This window comes from Tachypleus tridentatus, chromosome 2 (assembly GCF_004210375.1).
Source record: "Tachypleus tridentatus isolate NWPU-2018 chromosome 2, ASM421037v1, whole genome shotgun sequence".
Taxonomy (NCBI): domain Eukaryota; kingdom Metazoa; phylum Arthropoda; class Merostomata; order Xiphosura; family Limulidae; genus Tachypleus; species Tachypleus tridentatus.
In genome coordinates this window covers 155,565,294-155,585,603 of record NC_134826.1, presented here as the reverse complement: position 1 = coordinate 155,585,603, position 20,310 = coordinate 155,565,294, and the positions used below count along the sequence as shown (strand labels likewise).

The 20,310-nt window shown below is 34.6% G+C and overlaps 1 protein-coding gene across 1 annotated transcript in view; it reads right to left on the bottom strand.

The window, feature by feature from the left end:
- LOC143245433 (sodium- and chloride-dependent GABA transporter 1-like) overlaps positions 1-20,310 on the bottom strand; it is a 220,192-nt gene that overhangs the window by 140,066 nt on the left and 59,816 nt on the right. Inside the window, exons 9-14 of the mRNA XM_076491783.1 lie at positions 17,956-18,080; positions 17,276-17,388; positions 14,953-15,081; positions 7,963-8,062; positions 7,270-7,382; positions 3,325-3,495 (exon numbers count right to left, since the gene is read on the bottom strand). Coding sequence (XP_076347898.1) covers positions 3,325-3,495; positions 7,270-7,382; positions 7,963-8,062; positions 14,953-15,081; positions 17,276-17,388; positions 17,956-18,080 — 751 coding nt within the window. The remainder of the gene's footprint in view (positions 1-3,324; positions 3,496-7,269; positions 7,383-7,962; positions 8,063-14,952; positions 15,082-17,275; positions 17,389-17,955; positions 18,081-20,310) is intronic.

The following is a 20,310-nucleotide window of genomic DNA, read 5'->3' as shown; positions in this document are numbered from 1 at the left end:
TGTGTGGTTAGATGTCAAGTATAGATTAGACATTGACATACTGTGTGGTTAGATGTCAAGTATAGATTAGACATTGACATACTGTGTGGTTAGATGTCAAGTATAGATTAGACATTGACATACTGTGTGGTTAGATGTCAAGTATAGATTAGACATTGACATATTGTGTGGTTAGATGTCAAGTATAGATTAGACATTGATATATTGTGTGGTTAGATGTCAAGTATAGATTAGACATTGATATACTGTGTGGTTAGATGTCAAGTATAGGTTAGACATTGACATATTGTGTGGTTAGATGTCAAGTATAGATTAGACATTGACATATTGTGTGGTTAGATGTCAAGTATAGATTAGACATTGACATATTGTGTGGTTAGATGTCAAGTATAGATTAGACATTAATATATTATGTGGTTTAGATGTCAAGTATAGATTAGACATTGACATACTGTGTGGTTAGATGTCAAGTATAGATCAGACATTGACATATAGTGTGGTTAGATGTCAAGTATAGATTAGACATTGATATACTGTGTGGTTAGATGTCAAGTATAGATTAGACATTGACATATTGTGTGGTTAGATGTCAAGTATAGATCAGACATTGACATATTGTGTGGTTAGATGTCAAGTATAGATTAGACATTGATATATTGTGTGGTTAGATGTCAAGTATAGATCAGACATTGACATATAGTGTGGTTAGATGTCAAGTATAGATTAGACATTGATATATTGTGTGGTTAGATGTCAAGTATAGATTAGACATTGATATACTGTGTGGTTAGATGTCAAGTATAGGTTAGACATTGACATATCGTGTGGTTAGATGTCAAGTATAGATTAGACATTGACATATTGTGTGGTTAGATGTCAAGTATAGATTAGACATTGACATATAGTGTGGTTAGATGTCAAGTATAGATTAGACATTGATATACTGTGTGGTTAGATGTCAAGTATAGATTAGACATTGACATATTGTGTGGTTAGATGTCAAGTATAGATTAGACATTGACATATTGTGTGGTTAGATGTCAAGTATAGATCAGACATTGACATATAGTGTGGTTAGATGTCAAGTATAGATTAGACATTGATATACTGTGTGGTTAGATGTCAAGTATAGATCAGACATTGACATACTGTGTGGTTAGATGTCAAGTATAGATTAGACATTAATATATTATGTGGTTAGATGTCAAGTATAGATTAGACATTGACATATAGTGTGGTTAGATGTCAAGTATAGGTTAGACATTGACATACTGTGTGGTTAGATGTCAAGTATAGATCAGACATTGACATTATGTGGTTAGATGTCAAGTATAGATCAGACATTGACATATAGTATGGTTAGATGTCAAGTATAGATTAGACATTGATATACTGTGTGGTTAGATGTCAAGTATAGATTAGACATTGACATATTGTGTGGTTAGATGTCAAGTATAGATTAGACATTGATATACTGTGTGGTTAGATGTCAAGTATAGATTGAGACATTGACATATTGTGTGGTTAGATGTCAAGTATAGATTAGACATTGAAAATTGTGTGGTTAGATGTCAAGTATAGATTAGACATTGATATAGTGTGTGGTTAGATGTCAAGTATAGATCAGACATTGACATTATGTGGTTAGATGTGAAGAATAGATCAGACATTGATATACTGTGTGGTTAGATGCCAAGTATAGATTAGACATTGATATACTGTGTGGTTAAATGTCAAGTATAGATTAGACATTGACATTATGTGGTTAGATGTCAAGTATAGATTAGACATTGATATACTGTGTGGTTAGATGTCAAGTATAGATCAGACATTGACATATTGTGTGGTTAGATGTCAAGTATAGATTAGACATTGACATACTGTGTGGTTAGATGTCAAGTATAGATTAGACATTGATATACTGTGTGGTTAGATGTCAAGTATAGATTAGACATTGAGATATTGTGTGGTTAGATGTCAAGTATAGATTAGACATTGATATAATGTGTGGTTAGATGTCAAGTATAGATTAGACATTGATATACTGTGTGGTTAGATGTCAAGTATAGGTTAGACATTGACATATTGTGTGGTTAGATGTCAAGTATAGATTAGACATTGACATATTGTGTGGTTAGATGTCAAGTATAGATCAGACATTGACATATAGTGTGGTTAGATGTCAAGTATAGATCAGACATTGACATTATGTGGTTAGATGCCAAGTATAGATTAGACATTGATATACTGTGTGGTTAAATGTCAAGTATAGATTAGACATTGACATTATGTGGTTAGATGTCAAGTATAGATTAGACATTGATATACTGTTTGGTTAGATGTCAAGTATAGATCAGACATTGACATATTGTGTGGTTAGATGTCAAGTATAGATTAGACATTGACATACTGTGTGGTTGGATGTCAAGTATAGATTAGACATTGATATACTGTGTGGTTAGATGTCAAGTATAGATTAGACATTGAGATATTGTGTGGTTAGATGTGAAGTATAGATTAGACATTGATATATTGTGTGGTTAGATGTCAAGTATAGATTAGACATTGATATACTGTGTGGTTAGATGTCAAGTATAGATTAGACATTGATATACTGTGTGGTTAGATGTGAAGTATAGATTAGACATTGACATATTGTGTGGTTAGATGTCAAGTATAGATTAGACATTGACATATTGTGTGGTTAGATGTCAAGTATAGATTAGACATTGACTTATTGTGTGGTTAGATGTCAAGTATAGATTAGACATTGATATACTGTGTGGTTAGATGTCAAGTATAGATTGAGACATTGACATATTGTGTGGTTAGATGTCAAGTATAGATCAGACATTGAAAAATTGTGTGGTTAGATGTCAAGTATAGATTAGACATTAATATATTATGTGGTTAGATGTCAAGTATAGATTAGACATTGACGTACTGTGTGGTTAGATGTCAAGTATAGATTAGACATTGATATACTGTGTGGTTAGATGTCAAGTATAGATCAGACATTGACATATAGTGTGGTTAGATGTCAAGTATAGATTAGACATTGATATACTGTGTGGTTAGATGTCAAGTATAGGTGAGACATTGACATATTGTGTGGGTAGATGTCAAGTATAGGTTAGAGATAGAGATACTGTTTTGAGAGATAGAGACTGGATAATGTATTTTACTGTTTTTCATAGTAAATTATATCGAGTATTAATTTAATATATGAATAAATATTTCAATAATACTTCTGAATACATAGTATGATTTTATTGAGTGAATACAATGTTTGTATCAATCAGCTGTTGTGATACATCGACTAACCTGGATGATTGGAATGTCTCTATGTTTGTATAGCTCCCACACAGCTGCTGTTGGGATACACAGTGTTGGAATTAAGGCCAATATCCAACCAATAGCGTTTCCTGCTGGTGGAAATACGTAATTCCCAAGTTTCAAAGGCTCGAACTTCACCCAGGTGAGCAATAGTATAAACTGCACGTGGAAAACAAAACTGCTGAACAAATAAATTGAATTTTCGACAAAACTAAGTTTTCTTTCTGATTTAGTTTCATATTGTTTAGAATTTCGCACACAGATACGAGAGTCCTACCTGCGCTGGCTATTTCTAATTTAGCAGTGATAGAATAGAAGAAAGACACCTTGGCCTACTCTTTTACCGACGAATAGTGGGATTAACCGTCACATAATAATGCTCCATCGCTGAAAGATCGAGCATTTTCGACGACACGAGTAAGAACCTATCGTGTTTCTACAACATATCTCTGTAGTATTTAGATGTTTCTCAGCACAAATAAAATACTAGGGTGCTCAATTCCTGAGATGTGGGTCGCAAGTTGAAACCTCGTCACCGAACTAACTCGCCCTTTCAGCTAAGGAGACGTTGTGATATGACATTTAATACCACCTTTTTTTGGTAAAAGAGTGATGTTGGTGAGTGATACATTTCCTCTAATCTATCACTTCAGGAACTCCGGCCCATATAGACTTCTGGCAGCTTTGCAAGAAATCTGTAACCGAAACCATTTCTGCTATTTTATTAACGTTTACCTTCTATAGTTAGCTACCGTTACGGGTCAATGGTCAGTCTAAAGGTTTATAATTCTAAAAATCGATACGATACATCTGTATAGCTTACTGACCGCTTTCTTTCGATAAACATGAAATTTATAAAATTTTCTGTTGTTCTTTTCTACAAGTTAAAACTAATGAAAAATAAGTAACAAGTTTAAACAAACTTGTTAAAGACACATGAAATATCCGTTCATTGAATGTTGTACTAAAGAATGACATTTGTTAAAAAATTATTCGTAAAGGTTCTGAAGTACTATAAATTGCAGTGCCATCTATTGAGTTATTTTGAATATCAAGTAATACAACCCATCCAAGTTTCAGCACATAAATTATAAACGATTCCTAGCTGAGATTACACGTGTTACACTTCTGATGCAAGTAGCTTGTTTATCACTGCAGTTTTTGAGCATGTCTCACTGTTGGACTGACATAAAATATAACATTTCGGCAACTCTGGATTAAGGCATGGGCTTATCGAGCTAAAGCCCAAGGCCTCAAGCTATGACTATAAATGTATTGCCCGTACATGTTCTGTCTCGAGGGGTCATATATAAGTTAAGAAACCTAGGGCCAGTAAAACCCTTAATCTGGCCTTGCATTTCGGGATTGGAGTTACCGTCATGGACTCAGTTTTAAGATCTTACGTGAACATACTTTTTATAAACGGAAATCATTATTTTATCAACATAAAATTAGACATGAGGGCGCTGTAATACCGGACAATTTAAAATGGCTGTCGCTTCTACAGACATATGAAAAACATAAACCCAACTGTACTAACCTAATATCCCAAACTGATGTGAGATAACCATGTAAATATAGTAACCAAAGTTTGGAAGTGCAAAAATTAGGTAAGAAGTCTAATGGGTAAAAAGGACGGTACCTCAACAGACAACATAATTAAAGATATATAAAGCATACATAGACTCAGTAATTGAATATGTCTGCCTAGCATGGGTAAACACAACATCAAAAACTATCAATAAACTACAAATGACATTATTCATTACAGCATACAAAGTACCCAGAACCACATCATCAAAGTTTATGCACAGATAAGCAATTATACAAACTATATCTGATAGACTCCTAAATAATTCACTAAATTATTTCACAAAACAGTGGCAAAAATGACCTGTGTGAATTAGATTGCTTGTGATATAACATAACGGAGATAACCCTAACCAGTAAATGTATTTATGTTTAAAAGGCAATCAAATGCTGTACTTAGTTTTCACCTGATATGACAGCATTATAAGTGTATATATATATATATACAATGAGATTCGTACATATGGACTGTTCTAGAAATGGAGGACTAAACGTAAAGATTATTAAATCAAATACAACTGTAAGTACCAACATGGACATTACAATCAAAGGGTTTGAGTAAGTGTGATATGTAGTATTTTTATTAGTAATCGTCTAACAGAGTAGAAGGAGAGGTCACGTGCATCTCACCCACCTAGGTCTTCAAAACCTAAATCTCGATCGATGGATCCAGATGTTAGGCTAAATTAACGTCACTGTGAAATTTGTTTCCATTGACGTGATGTTTATCATTTAGATGTTTCCATTGACGTGATGTTTGTCATTCAGATGTTTCCATTGACGTGATGTTTGTCATTCAGATGTTTCCATTGACGCGATGTTTATCATTCAGATGTTTCCATTGACGTGATGTTTGTCATTCAGATGTTTCCATTGACGCGATGTTTATCATTCAGATGTTTCCAGTGACGCGATGTTTGTCATTCAGATGTTTCCATTGACGTGATGTGTGTCATTCAGATGTTTCCATTGACGTGATGTTTGTCATTCAGATGTTTCCATTGACGTGATGTTTGTCATTCAGATGTTTCCATTGACGTGATGTTTGTCATTGTAACAATTATACAATGTTATCATGTGTAGGTTATGAACTGACCTTATGTAAGGAGGACTGTAGGACAGATGTTATCATGGGTAAGCTATGAACTGACCTTATGCAAGGAGGGCTGTACGAAACATCATGTGTAGGTTATGAACTGATCTTATGTAAGGAGGACTGTAGGACAGATGTTATCATGTGTAAACTATGAACTGACCTTATGCAAGGAGGGCTGTACGAAACATCATGTGTAAGTTATGAACTGACCTTATGTAAGGAGGTCTGTACGAAGCATCATATGTAGGTTATAAACTGACCTTATGCAAGGAGGGCTGTACGAAATATCATGTGTAGGTTATGAACTGACCTTATGTAAGGAGGACTGCAGGACAGATTTTATCATGTGTAAGCTATGAACTGACCTTATGCAAGGAGGGCTGTACGAAACATCATGTGTAGGTTATGAACTGACCTTATGCAAGGAGGGCTGTACGAAACATCATGTGTAAGTTATGAACTGACCTTATGCAAGGAGGGCTGTACGAAACATCATGTGTAGGTTATGAACTGACCTTATGTAAGGAGGACTGTAGGACAGATGTTATCATGTGTAAACTATGAACTGACCTTATGCAAGGAGGGCTGTGACCTTACTGTACGAAACATCATGTGTACGAAACATCATGTGTAGCTTATGAACTGATCTTATGCAAGGAGGGCTGTACGAAACATCATGTGTAGGTTATGAACTGACCTTATGTAAGGAGGACTGTAGGACAGATGTTATCATGTGTAACCTATGAACTGACCTTATGCAAGGAGGGCTGTACGAAACATCATGTGTAGGTTATGAACTGACCTTATGTAAGGAGGACTGTAGGACAGATGTTATCATGTGTAAGCTATGAACTGACCTTATGCAAGGAGGGTTGTACGAAACATCATGTGTAGGTTATGAACTGACCTTATGCAAGGAGGGCTGTACGAAACATCATGTGTAGGTTATGAACTGACCTTATGTAAGGAGGACTGTACGAAACATCATGTGTAGGTTATGAACTGACCTTATGTAAAGAGGACTGTACGAAACATCATGTGTAGGTTATGAACTGACCTTATGTAAGGAGGACTGTAGGACAGATGTTATCATGTGTAAGCTATGAATTGACCTTATGCAAGGAGAGCTGTACGAAACATCATGTGTAAGTTATGAACTGACCTTATGTAAGGAGGTCTGTACGAAGCATCATATGTAGGTTATAAACTGACATTATGTAAGAAAAACTACAAATAGCGCTACGTACCGCTATAAGTAAAGGAGAAACTGTCATGATAACTGTCATCAGATGACTTCTAATCCACAAGCCAGGAGACCACCCTGTCATCTCTTTTAAATCATTTAAGAAGTTCTCAATTCCTGTGGAAGTGAAAAATTTGTCGGGAAAAGAAAGACATTTATGAAATTAATGAATAACGGAAACGCGGTTTAACACAATTCGTTTCACTAGTACAGTTAAAATAAACTAAATAGATCTGACTGAATAGATCTGACTAAGTAGCTCTAACTAAATATATCTAACTAAATTGATCTAACTGAATAGATCTGACTAAGTAGCTCTAACTAAATAGATCTAACTGAATAGATCTAACTAAATTGATCTAATTGAATAGATCAAACTAAATAGATCTGACTGAATAGATCTGACTAAATAGATCTAACTAAATTGATCTATCTAAATAGATCTAACTAAATGGAACTAACTGAATTTTGTTAGTTTGAAAACTTATATCGCTAGTTTCTTCTTGTCATGTAGACATGACTTTATAAAAGTGCTATTTTGAACTTTTGTTATTATACTTTACATTTGTCTATCATAACTGCTTGAGTCTGAATTTCAGTGTATGCTCATAGAAAGTGTTTAAAACAAGATTTATACACTAAATATAATTTAGCGAACTCACTTTTTACCGTTTCTTCTGGTTTTACCATAACTTACCATAGACATAACCTATGACTAAACACTCTAATAATCCAACAAACATGAAAGGCCACCCAGCTGCGTAAGCGTCTATCACCTCCAGAACATAGACGCCACCCTATAAAAAAGAAAAGTTTATATAATTTTCACAAAGAGGTTAACCTACGACACAAATGAGGTTATTTCTACACGTATTAAGGGAAGAAGGTTAATGGATGGCAGAAGAAAAACTGACGCGATGATTTCTAGTCTCATGACAAATACTAAACTGTAAGTTCTTGTTGTTTGAACAGAAGTTGATAAATGTTTCTCTTTTATTTTTTATAACTCTCTGAGAAATAATAACACAGTATAATTAATGAAGTTTTATATTTCCAGCGTACGACGTAGAACCTAATGCATCAATGTAGCGTTAAGCCTACAATGTAGAACACAGTACAATTAATATAGCTTTAAATTAAGCCTACAATGTTGAACTAAGTACAATTAATATAGTTTTAAATTAAGCCTATGATGTTAAGTCTACGATGTAAAACCTAGTATGATTAGTATAGCTTTAAGTTAAGCCCACTTAATAGAACGCAGTACGATTAATATATCTTTAAATTAAGTCTACGATATAGAATTCAGAAGTGTTAATTTAGTTTTAAATTAAGCTTACGACGTAGAACCCAGTACGATTATTGCAGCTTTAAATTAAGCTTACAATACGGGATATAGTAAGATTAATATAGTTTTAAATTAAGCCTACGATATTGACCAGGTGACCTTGGAGTAGTTAGATATAGGATAGACAAAAATATGGACTTTTATACTTCGTGTGCATATATAGATACACTACATGGCTAAAAGTATGTAGACATCTGACCATCACATCCATATGTTCTTATTGAACATCTCAATATAAACCATGAGCATTAATATGGAGTTTGTCACCTGCTATGACAGTTTACACTCTTCTGGTAAGGCTTTTCATTAGCTTTTGGAACATAACTTCGGGGATTCGCTCCTATTCAACCACAAAAGTATTAGTGAGGTCAGGGAAGAAGCCTGGTTCTCATTCGGCGTTCCAATTCATCCCAAAAGTGTTCGATGGGGCTGAGGTTAGGTCTCTGTGCAGGTCAGTCAAGTTCTTCCCCACCAACCTCGGTAAACCATGTTTTTATGGACCTCGCTTTGTGCACGGGGACATTGTCATGCTGAAACAAACAAGGGCCTTTTGTTGCCACAAAGTTGGAAGCACACAATTCTCCAGAATGTCATTCTATGCTGTAGAATTAAGATTTCCTTTTATTGAAACTAAAGAGCCTGACCCAAACTATGAAAAAATAGCCCAGACTATTATTCCTCCTTCATAAAACTTTACAGTTGACACTTTGCATTCACGTAGGTAGCATTCTCCTGACATCTACGAAACCCAGATTAGTCCGTCATACTGCCAGAGAACGCGTTTCCACTGCTCCAGAGTCCAATAGCGGTGTGCTTTACACCACTCCAGCACACCATTAGCTTTGTGCATGGTAATGTGAGGCTTGTGTGTGCGGCTGTTTGGTCATGAAAACCCATTTCATGAAGTTCCTGACGAACAGTTCTTGTGCTAACATTGCTCCAGAGGCAGTTTGGAACTCGGTAGTGAGTGTTGCAACCGTGGACAGACGATTTTTACACGATACGCGCTTCAGTACTCCGTGGTTCCATTCTGTGAGCTTGTGTGGCCTACCGCTTCGTGGCTGAGGTGTTGTTTCTCCTAGACGTTTTCACTGCACAATAATAACAGCTCTAGCAGGGCAGAAATTTGACGAACTGACTTATTGGAAAGGTGGCATCCTATGACAGTGTCACGTTCAAAGTCACTGAGCTCTTTAGTACAACCCATTCTACTGCCAGTGTTTGTCTATGGAGATTACATGGCTGTATACTTGATTTTATACACCTGCTAACAATGGGTGTGGCTGAAATAGCCGAACCCACTAATTAGAAGGGATATCCACATACTTTTGGCCATGTGGTGTACCATACATTTATTTAGTCGGTTTTTCAATGAGACATACTATGATGGGGAAAATAATATTCAAATAATGTGCTAACTTTGGTTAAAGTACGAAAGTGTTTACATTATAATTATTCTAAATCATCCTGCACAATTACCATAATTCCCACAATGATTTACCATAACTGTATTGAGAGTTTGTACTTATTAAATAATATTAAATATATCTTTTATTGTTGACCATTATTATTACTCTAGATTTAAACATGATAAGCAAGAAACTTGCTTAAAGAAATTCGGCTCGGCATGACCTGTGCTTAAGGCACACCACTCGTAATCTGAGGGTCGTGGTTTCGAATTCCCATCACACCAAAAATGCTCGCCCTTTCAGCCGTGGGGGCGTTATAATGTGACGGTCAATACCGCTATTCATTGGCAAAAGAGTAGTTCAAGAGTTGGCGGTGGGTGGCGATGACTAGCTGCGTTCCATCTGGTCTTTCACTGCTAAATTACGGACGACAAGTGCAGATAGCCCTGGTGTAGCTTTGCGCGAAATTCAAACTAAACCTCAAAGAAATTTACAGTATTTTCGTAATAAACTTTTAATATATTAATGGTATTTATAGAAAACCTAATTAATCAAAGTAACTTTAAAAGTGAAGTTACTAAATAGCTAACAACCAACTCTACTGATACCTTGTCAGATAATTCATATTATATTTTAGAGTAGCGAAAGGGTGTCGTATTCTTCTATTTATTCTTACGAGTAATACTTATTTTTCTATTATATTCTGAGAATGGTTTGGAATTTCGCGCAAAGCTACTCGAGGGCTATCTGCGCTAACCGTCTCTAATTTAGGAGTGTAAGACTAGATAGAGGGAAGGCAGCTAGTCATCACTAGTCATCACCACCCACCGCTGAAAGGGTGAGCATTTTTGGTGGAAGCGGGATTCGAACTTGCGACCCTCGGATTACGAGTCGAACGCCTTAACACGCTTGGCCATGCCGAGTCGATATTCTGACACTATAAATAGTAATAGTAAATGTGTACGCCATTAAGCCTAATAGAATAAGAATAGCTTTACGAAATATCTTAATTATTAAACACAAACCAGATGTACACACACACACACACATATATATATATATATATATACGCACATAGATATTTCATAAACCTCATAATGATACTGAAATACTTTAGTTTGTCGACTAGGTTGTCAGATTTAGAAACTACAATCAACTGTACATATAATTTATGTATGTGAATACCGAGAGATGGCAGAAAAGTCGACCGAAATGAAGGTATGCATTATATTTTTCAGGTTACACAATTTGGTACACAAGTTGTAAGGATACTTTCTAACTGCGACATACTCGTCCTTTCAGCCATGGGGCGTTATAATGTTACGATTAATTCCGATATTCGTTGGTAAAAGAGTAGACCAAGAGTTGGCGGTTATGACTACTTCCTTCCCTCTGGTTTTACACTGCTAAATTTGGGACGGCTATCGAAGAGAGCTCGCGTGTAGCTTTGCGCAAATTTCAAACGAAACCTAAGTTCTATCACGAAAACAGTTGATTATATTCAAACTAAATTTAAATGTATAAGAAGTTATCAGGTTAACTTCAAGCTGACCAAATAAAAGTGAGTTTCGTTTTTGTGTTGTTTTCTTTTATCTAGTGGCGCCTTGTTAAGAAAATTAAATATACAGAAAGTTCTTGTTGTATATTTGACGTCATTACAATCAGTTTAACTAAAGTTATCAATAACGAATACAAGATGTAACATTAACACAATAAGTGTGTAAACTACAAGACATAAATGTAACATTAGCACAACCACAACAACTGTGTAAACTAGTAGACTATAAATGTAACATTAACACAATAACTGTGTAAACTAGTAGACTATAAATGTAACATTAGCACAACAACTGTGTAAACTAGTAGACTATAAATGTAACATTAGCACAACAACTGTGTAAACTAGTAGACTATAAATGTAGCATTATCACAACAACTGTGTAAACTAGTAGACTATAAATGTAACATTAGCACAACAACTGTGTAAACTAGTAGACTATAAATATAACATTAGCACAACAACTGTGTAAACTAGTACACTATAAATGTAACATTAGCAAAACAACTGTGTAAACTAGTAGACTATAAATGTAACATTAGCACAACAACTGTGTAAACTAGTAGACTATAAATGTAACATTAGCACAACAACTGTGTAAACTAGTACACTATAAATGTAGCATTAGCACAACAACTGTGTAAACTAGTAAACTATAAATGTAACATTAGCACAACAACTGTGTAAACTAGTAGACTATAAATGTAACATTAGCACAACAACTGTGTAAACTGGTACACTATAAATGTAACATTAGCACAACAACTGTGTAAACTAGTAGACTATAAATGTAATATTAACATAGCAACAAATTAACATTAATAGTTTAATCCTGTAACATTAATATATTATGTACAACATTGAACACTCATATTCAAGAAGTCTTGAAAGGAATTTTATAACTCGATTGCTTTCAAAAGGTGGATCTTTCTTGTTCAAGGGCAAACTGGAAGAGGTGGTATGAGATAGAGAGAGCACATGGCAGGTATTTCGGTTTAAAATTTAACTGGTCCCTTCCAGACTCTGTGGGTCAGAATCAACCGATCAAACTTTACTTTTTCGCCCTGCTCGTGGTCGGATGTTAGATTAATCCAGGTGATAAAAACAAAAGATACCCCAATAAACGTGTGTGTTCTCTATGTGCTTTAGTTTTGGGCCAATAAGAGTAACAACGTCAATGGAATAACATGATTGGTTAAATTGTTTAGTAACAGAGAGAGCTTCTATTAACACTGATTAAACCACCATTCCAAGAGAGAGCTCCTATTAACACCGATTAAACCACCATTTCAAGGGTGAGCTTCTACTGACCCCGATTAAACCACCATTCCCAAGTAAAGCTTCTATTAACACCGATTAAACGACCATTCCCAAGTAAAGCTTCTATTAACACCGATTAAACCACAATTCCAACGGAGAGCTTCTATTAATAGTGATTCAATCACCATTCCCTAGGTGAGCTTCTATTAACACCGATTAAACCACCATTACCAAGGGAGAGCTTCTATTAACACCGATTGAACCACCATTCCTAGGGAGAGCTACGTTTGACACCGATTAAACCACCTTTACCAAGGAGAGTTTCTATTAACAAAGATTGAACCACCATTCCAAGGGAGAGCTTCTATTGACACCGATTAAACCACCATTCCAAGAGAGAGCTCCTATTAACACCGATTAAACCACCATTTCAAGGGTGAGCTTCTACTGACACCGATTAAACCACCATTCACAAGGAGAGCTTCTATTGACAAGATTAAGCCACCATTCCCAAGGAGAGCTTCTATTGACACCGATTAAACCATCATTCCCAGGGAGAGCTTCTATTGACAAGATTAAGCCACCATTCCCAAGGAGAGCTTTTATTGACACCGATTAAACCATCATTCACAAGGAGAGCTGCAATTGACAAGATTAAGCCACCGTTCTCAGGAAGAGCTTCTATTGACACCGATTAAACCATCATTACCAAGGAGAGCTTCTATTAACACCGATTAAACCACCATTCCCAAGGAGAGCTTTTATTAACACCGATTAGACCACCATTCCCAGGGAGAGCTTCTATTGACACCGATTGAACCACCATTCCCAGGGAGAGCTTCTATTAACACCGGTTGAACCACCATTCCCAGTTTGTCTCTGAGTAAGAAAGGTGCACCTTCGGAAATTGTTTAGATTGTAGAGTTTTTATTTTATTTTTATGTATAGCATTAACAGACTAATAGTTTAACATTAATAATGTAAAACAAATAAACGAATATTGTAACATAAACAGATCACAGTGTAAATTAGTAGATTAACAGTTCCACAGTTTTATAGTAGCAGCTTAGCTCTGTAAAATTAACAGATCACAGTGTTACATTAGTAGAGTAACAGTTCCACAGTTTTATAGTAGCAGCTTAGCCCTGTAACATTAACAGATCACAGTGTTACATTAGTAGATTAACAGTTCCATAGTTTTATAGTAGCAGCTTAGCCCTGTAACATTAACAGATCACAGTGTTACATTAGTTGATTAACAGTTCCACAGTTTTATAGTAGCAGCTTAGCCCTGTAACATTAACAGATCACAGTGTTACATTAGTAGATTAACAGTTCCACAGTTTTATAGTAGCAGCTTAGCCCTGTAACATTAACAGATCACAGTGTTACATTAGTAGATTAACAGTTCCACAGTTTTATAGTAGCAGCTTAGCTCTGTAACATTAACAGATCACAGTGTTACATTAGTAGATTAACAGTTCCACAGTTTTATAGTAGCAGCTTAGCTCTGTAACATTAACAGATCACAGTGTTACATTAGTAGTTTAACAGTTCCACAGTTTTATAGTAGCAGCTTAGCCCTGTAACATTAACAGATCACAGTGTTACATTAGTAGATTAACAGTTCCACAATTTTATAGTAGCAGCTTAGCCCTGTAACATAAACAGATCACAGTGTTACATTAGTAGATTAACAGTTCCACAGTTTTATAGTAGTAGCTTAGCCCTGTAACATTAACAGATCAACAGATTAATATTATTAATGCTACACTAACAAAGCCATAGTATGACAGAGTGTAATATGACTACTGGGGAAACAACAGTAACAAACTATCATTAATAATTTATTAGTAACAGAATAATAGTGTAACATTAACAGAGCAAAGTTGTAACTTTAATTTTCTTGTTTAAATAATTGACACTATAAAAAAATCGCTTTAGACACTAATACACTGAGAGGGCGTGTAATGTTTCGTTATTATAATACTATACTTTATTGGAATAAATATCTTCAATATACTTACATTTAATAAACTTATTACATTATTACGTTAGATATGCTTATAACATTTAATAAACTTATTACATCATTACGTTCAATATACTTACATTTGTACAGAGTGGAAGCCCAAACAGAAAGAGAACCGTTCCAATACAAATAACAACAAGAGGTTTCCTCGTGCGAGTGTTGGGGAGAAGGTCAAACGCAAAAGTTATTATTGTTTCCACCATAGCAAACTGTTTGGAAGAAAAAGGAATAACCAATAAGAACTAATAAAATAATCAAAAAGTAGAGAATAGCCAATCGGAACTAATGAAAGAATTAGAAAATATGATATAACCAATCACAACTAATGAAAGAATTAGAAAGTAGAGAATAGCCAATCGGAGCTATTGAAAAATTAGAAAGTATGAAATAATCAATTGCAACTAATGAAAGATTTAGAAAATATAATATAACAAATCGCAACTAATGAAAGAATTAGAAAGTAGAGAATAGCCAATCGGAACTAATGAAAGAATTAGAAAGGCGAGAACAACCAATAGCAACTTATGTAAAAAGAATTAAAAAGTAGTGAATAACCAATAGTAACTATTGAAAGAATTAGAAAATAGTGAATAGTCAATAGTAACTAATGAAATATTGGTAAATAGCGAACAACTTACGTAGGTGTTCGCAAGTACAGAACAATCAATACAAACTGAGATAAGAAATCTGGCAAAACCTAATGGGAACTGAAGTAAAAATTAGAATAAAATCTACAATGTTTTTAATACTTCCATTACAAAATATCGAATAGTAAATTGTAGTTACGTTGGTTAGATACATTTCAAATTAAATATAAGTTAAACATCCTGTCATCATGAAGTATGATGTTCTAACGAGTTATTACTGGTTCTGGTAATAATACCGTACAGTTCACTCTGTGTACGTAACTGTTAAACATCCTGTCATCATGAAGTATGATGTTCTAACGAGTTATTACTGGTTCTGGTAATAATACCGTACAGTTCACTCTGTGTACGTAACTGTTAAACATAAGTTAAACATCCTGTCATCATGAAGTATGATGTTCTAACGACTTATTACTGGTTCTGATAATAATACCGTACAGTTCACTCTGTGTACGTAACTGTTAAACATAAGTTAAACATCCTGTCATCATGAAGTATGATGTTCTAACGAGTTATTACTGGTTCTGGTAATAATACCGTACAGTTCACTCTGTGTACGTAACTGTTAAACATAAGTTAAACATCCTGTCATCATGAAGTATGATGTTCTAACGAGTTATTACTGGTTCTGGTAACAATACCGTACAGTTCACTCTGTGTACGTAACTGTTAAACATAAGTTAAACATCCTGTCATCATGAAGTATGATGTCATCTAACCAGTTATTACTGGTTCTGGTAATAATACCGTACAGTTCACTCTGTGTACGTAACTGTTAAACATAAGTTAAACATCCTGTCATCATGAAGTATGATGTTCTAACGAGTTATTACTGGTTCTGGTAATAATACCGTACAGTTCACTCTGTGTACGTAACTGTTAAACATCCTGTCATCATGAAGCATGATGTTCTAACGAGTTATTACTGGTTCTGATAATAATACCGTACAGTTCACTCTGTGTACGTAACTGTTAAACATAAGTTAAACATCCTGTCATCATGAAGTATGATGTTCTAACGAGTTATTACTGGTTCTGGTAATAATACCGTACAGTTCACTCTGTGTACGTAACTGTTAAACATAAGTTAAACATCCTGTCATCATGAAGTATGATGTTCTAACGAGTTATTACTGGTTCTGGTAATAATACCGTACAGTTCACTCTGTGTACGTAACTGTTAAACATAAGTTAAACATCCTGTCATCATGAAGTATGATGTTCTAACGAGTTATTACTGGTTCTGGTAATAATACCGTACAGTTCACTCTGTGTACGTAACTGTTAAACATAAGTTAAACATCCTGTCATCATGAAGTATGATGTTCTAACGAGTTATTACTGGTTCTGGTAATAATACCGTACAGTTCACTCTGTGTACGTAACTGTTAACCATAAGTTAAACATCCTGTCATCATGAAGTATGATGTTCTAACGAGTTATTACTGGTTCTGGTAATAATACCGTACAGTTCACTCTGTGTACGTAACTGTTAAACATAAGTTAAACATCCTGTCATCATGAAGTATGATGTTCTAACGAGTTATTACTGGTTCTGGTAATAATACCGTACAGTTCACTCTGTGTACGTAACTGTTAAACATAAGTTAAACATCCTGTCATCATGAAGTATGATCTTCTAAAACATCTAAAAGGACCTGTTTCCAAGTAAGAGCAATCAATAACTCTGGTTATTTTTCACTCACTTTATTCTGATCATATGGTATCATGTGTTTCTTCTTTCGTTAGGACTAACCTGACTGTCTATTCCCAATAGAAACAGCATAAAAAAGAAGAGAAGACCCCATAAAATGGACAAAGGCATGCGTGTGATTCCATCCGGGTACACGATGAATGCAAGACCAGTACCTGTATCAGCAATATACAATTAACGGTTCGTATTATTTTTGTATTAATTATGTAAATTAATATAAAATTATTGAACCAATTGTTGGAATTTTTTTGTTTGTTACGCAGTTTTTTTGACAAGTTCTAAACTATTGTTTGTTACCTAATATTTTGACAACAATATATAAACTATTGTTTCGTTTTCTGTTGTTGTCACGTAGTTCCTTTGACAACAATGTATAAACTATTGTTTTGTTTTCTGTTTGTCACGTTGTTACTTTGACAACAATGTATAAACTATTGTTTTGTTTTCTGTTTGTCACGTAGTTACTTTGACAACAATGTATAAACTATTGTTTTGTTTTAACATTTTAAATCACGTTTAACATGGTACCTGTCTGTAGTGTTTCCTTGTTACTTGATTTATGTATTTAGTTAAACCTAATGACAGTTACAGTGAAATATTCGTAAACTTCCGGTAATTATACATCTAACGTGGGGTAAAAACTGTTCAATATATACTTATTTCTAACCACTTTAAATAACAGACACTTTTGGTTATTTTAATTTTCCATAACTAAACTTCACCTGATTCAACCACATCTTCAACTGTTGTTTCTAGCTGGTGTGCCATGAATCCCAACACTGAAAACACTACAAATCCACTGAATATACTTGTGAGCATGTCGCCAATCCCAATAATCAGTGTATCTCTGGACGAAGAGAGTTACATGAAATCAGGTAGTGATATTTATCAACCATTATTTAAAAATAATAATATAATAAAATACAACCAGTGACTTCCTTGAAAATGATCAGGAAATACTGAGTAGTCTAAAACTAAACATATTAATACAACTAGTTCGAAAGTTTGAAAAAAATTATTTGAGGGTTTAATATGTAAATAAGATGAAAATAATACATAAGTTGTAAACTACATCTGTGAAAATGTAACTTCAGGTTAAGTAGTTTGTACACACCTACAAAAGTTGTAATATTTTCGAAATGAGACCCAAAACTCGAGCGCTTTCGAATAGTTGATTTTTCTTTGTTCTCCTAAAGGTTTTGAAAATACGTAAAAATGTAATAATATCGAAGCTTTCTTTGGGATTAAGCACAAAGCTACACAATGGGTTGTGTGTGCTCTGGTCACCACGGGTATTGATAACGTGTTTCTTGGGGTGTGGGTCCGCAGACATGCCGCTCTGCCACTAGGGGGAGTGTTAAAGCCTAAAAATGGAAGACTTACAAAACGTCGTCCTCGGCACTGGTGTTCAAACAACAGGCAGATGCCGTCAATTTAACTTGGCTTCACAATACTGTTATGTGTGTAATGGAAGACTTATAAAACGTCGTCCTCTGCACTGGTGTTCCTACAACAGGCAGTTGGCGTCCATTTAACTTGGCTTCACAATACTGTTATGTGTGTAACTACTTCGCAGGATGTGAATTGATCTTCATGAATATAAGATATGATGTGGGGCTGATGTTTAGTTTTGTGGTCTTTATGGGTTTTGTTTTTTACCATTACTTTTTACCCTCTCCAAACGAATCTCCAACAAATTTGATAGTAGAGTTTGTTGGATCCATAGAGAAATACATATAAATTTTGCAGTTTTTATGGGCGTTTTTCTACCCCTAATTCACCTCTTTTAGATGGATCTTCACCAAATTTGACTTGAAGATTTTATTGGGTTCATACATGCAAACTCACGTTTTCGTATTTTATGTTTTGCAATTTTGCGGGTGTAATTTCCTTCTTTTTTTTACAAGTACATATTAATTCATTCCATATGGAATGGGTGATTGTATAGGTAAAAATTAAAACGCCATATTTTTAACAAACACCATTCCTGTTGTCGTTCAATCCTTCCTTCAATTCGTGCGGTACCTGTCTGTCCAATTTTGTAACTTTTCCTGTTAGTACCAGGTGACCAGAAACATCTGCACTGGGCACTTCTGAGTCTTCTGCTAGTTACCGAAGTTTTCACAACAGGTTGAGGCCTTCCTCGGGCATTATATCACAAGAACAAAATTTCTAGAACCAACGCCGAATCGTCAGTTGAGAACTAGTCCCTTGTTTTTAGCAGTCTCGGCTGAATTTTTTCCCAATTTCAAATCACACACAAAAAGTTAGTTACAAATATTTTTAAAACGTAATCTTCTGTAAGGTTCCACAGAAACAGAGAGACAATTATAGTAGAACTTGGGATAACAGACAAATAAAGAGTACAGAACTCTCTCTAATACAGATTAGCATACAGTGTATTTATTGTATCCAGCTTATCCTAATCATAGTCACTATTAAATTAAGTTGAAAGTCGGCCATTTTATATGAAACGACCTAAAATAACTAAAGCAATTTTTCATGTTTTGAGATAACGCTTCATTAATCATAAATTTATATAACTTCCATTCAGGTAAATGTTACATAGAAGCTTGGTATGCTAATGGGAAAACGAATAATGAAATAAACATGTGAGAGTAAATTAATTAATTAATTAGTCAAAGAATTATTGATCCAATTGGTGATTCACTTTGTGTCAGGTGATTAAACAGACAGCAAAGAATTGTTGATCCAGTTGGTGATTCACTTTGTGTCAGGTGATTAAACAGACAGAAAGAGTTATTATTTCTAATTCTCTGTGATTCAGTTAATCACTGGGTTTGTTATCGATCGAGTAGCTGGGATATTTTCACATTAAAGAAATAAATTAATTTGTTATCGTTACATGGAAATAACTTGGCGTTATTTTTACCAACCAATCCAAAAGAATCCACACAACAGAACAACATTACTACAGCATATATACTAAAAGTAACGAGTATGTATGTTTAATATTAACAGAGCGAGTATGTATGTTTAATATTAACAGAACGAGTATGTATGTTTAATATTAACAGAGCGAGTATGTATGTTTAATATTAACAGAGCGAGTATGT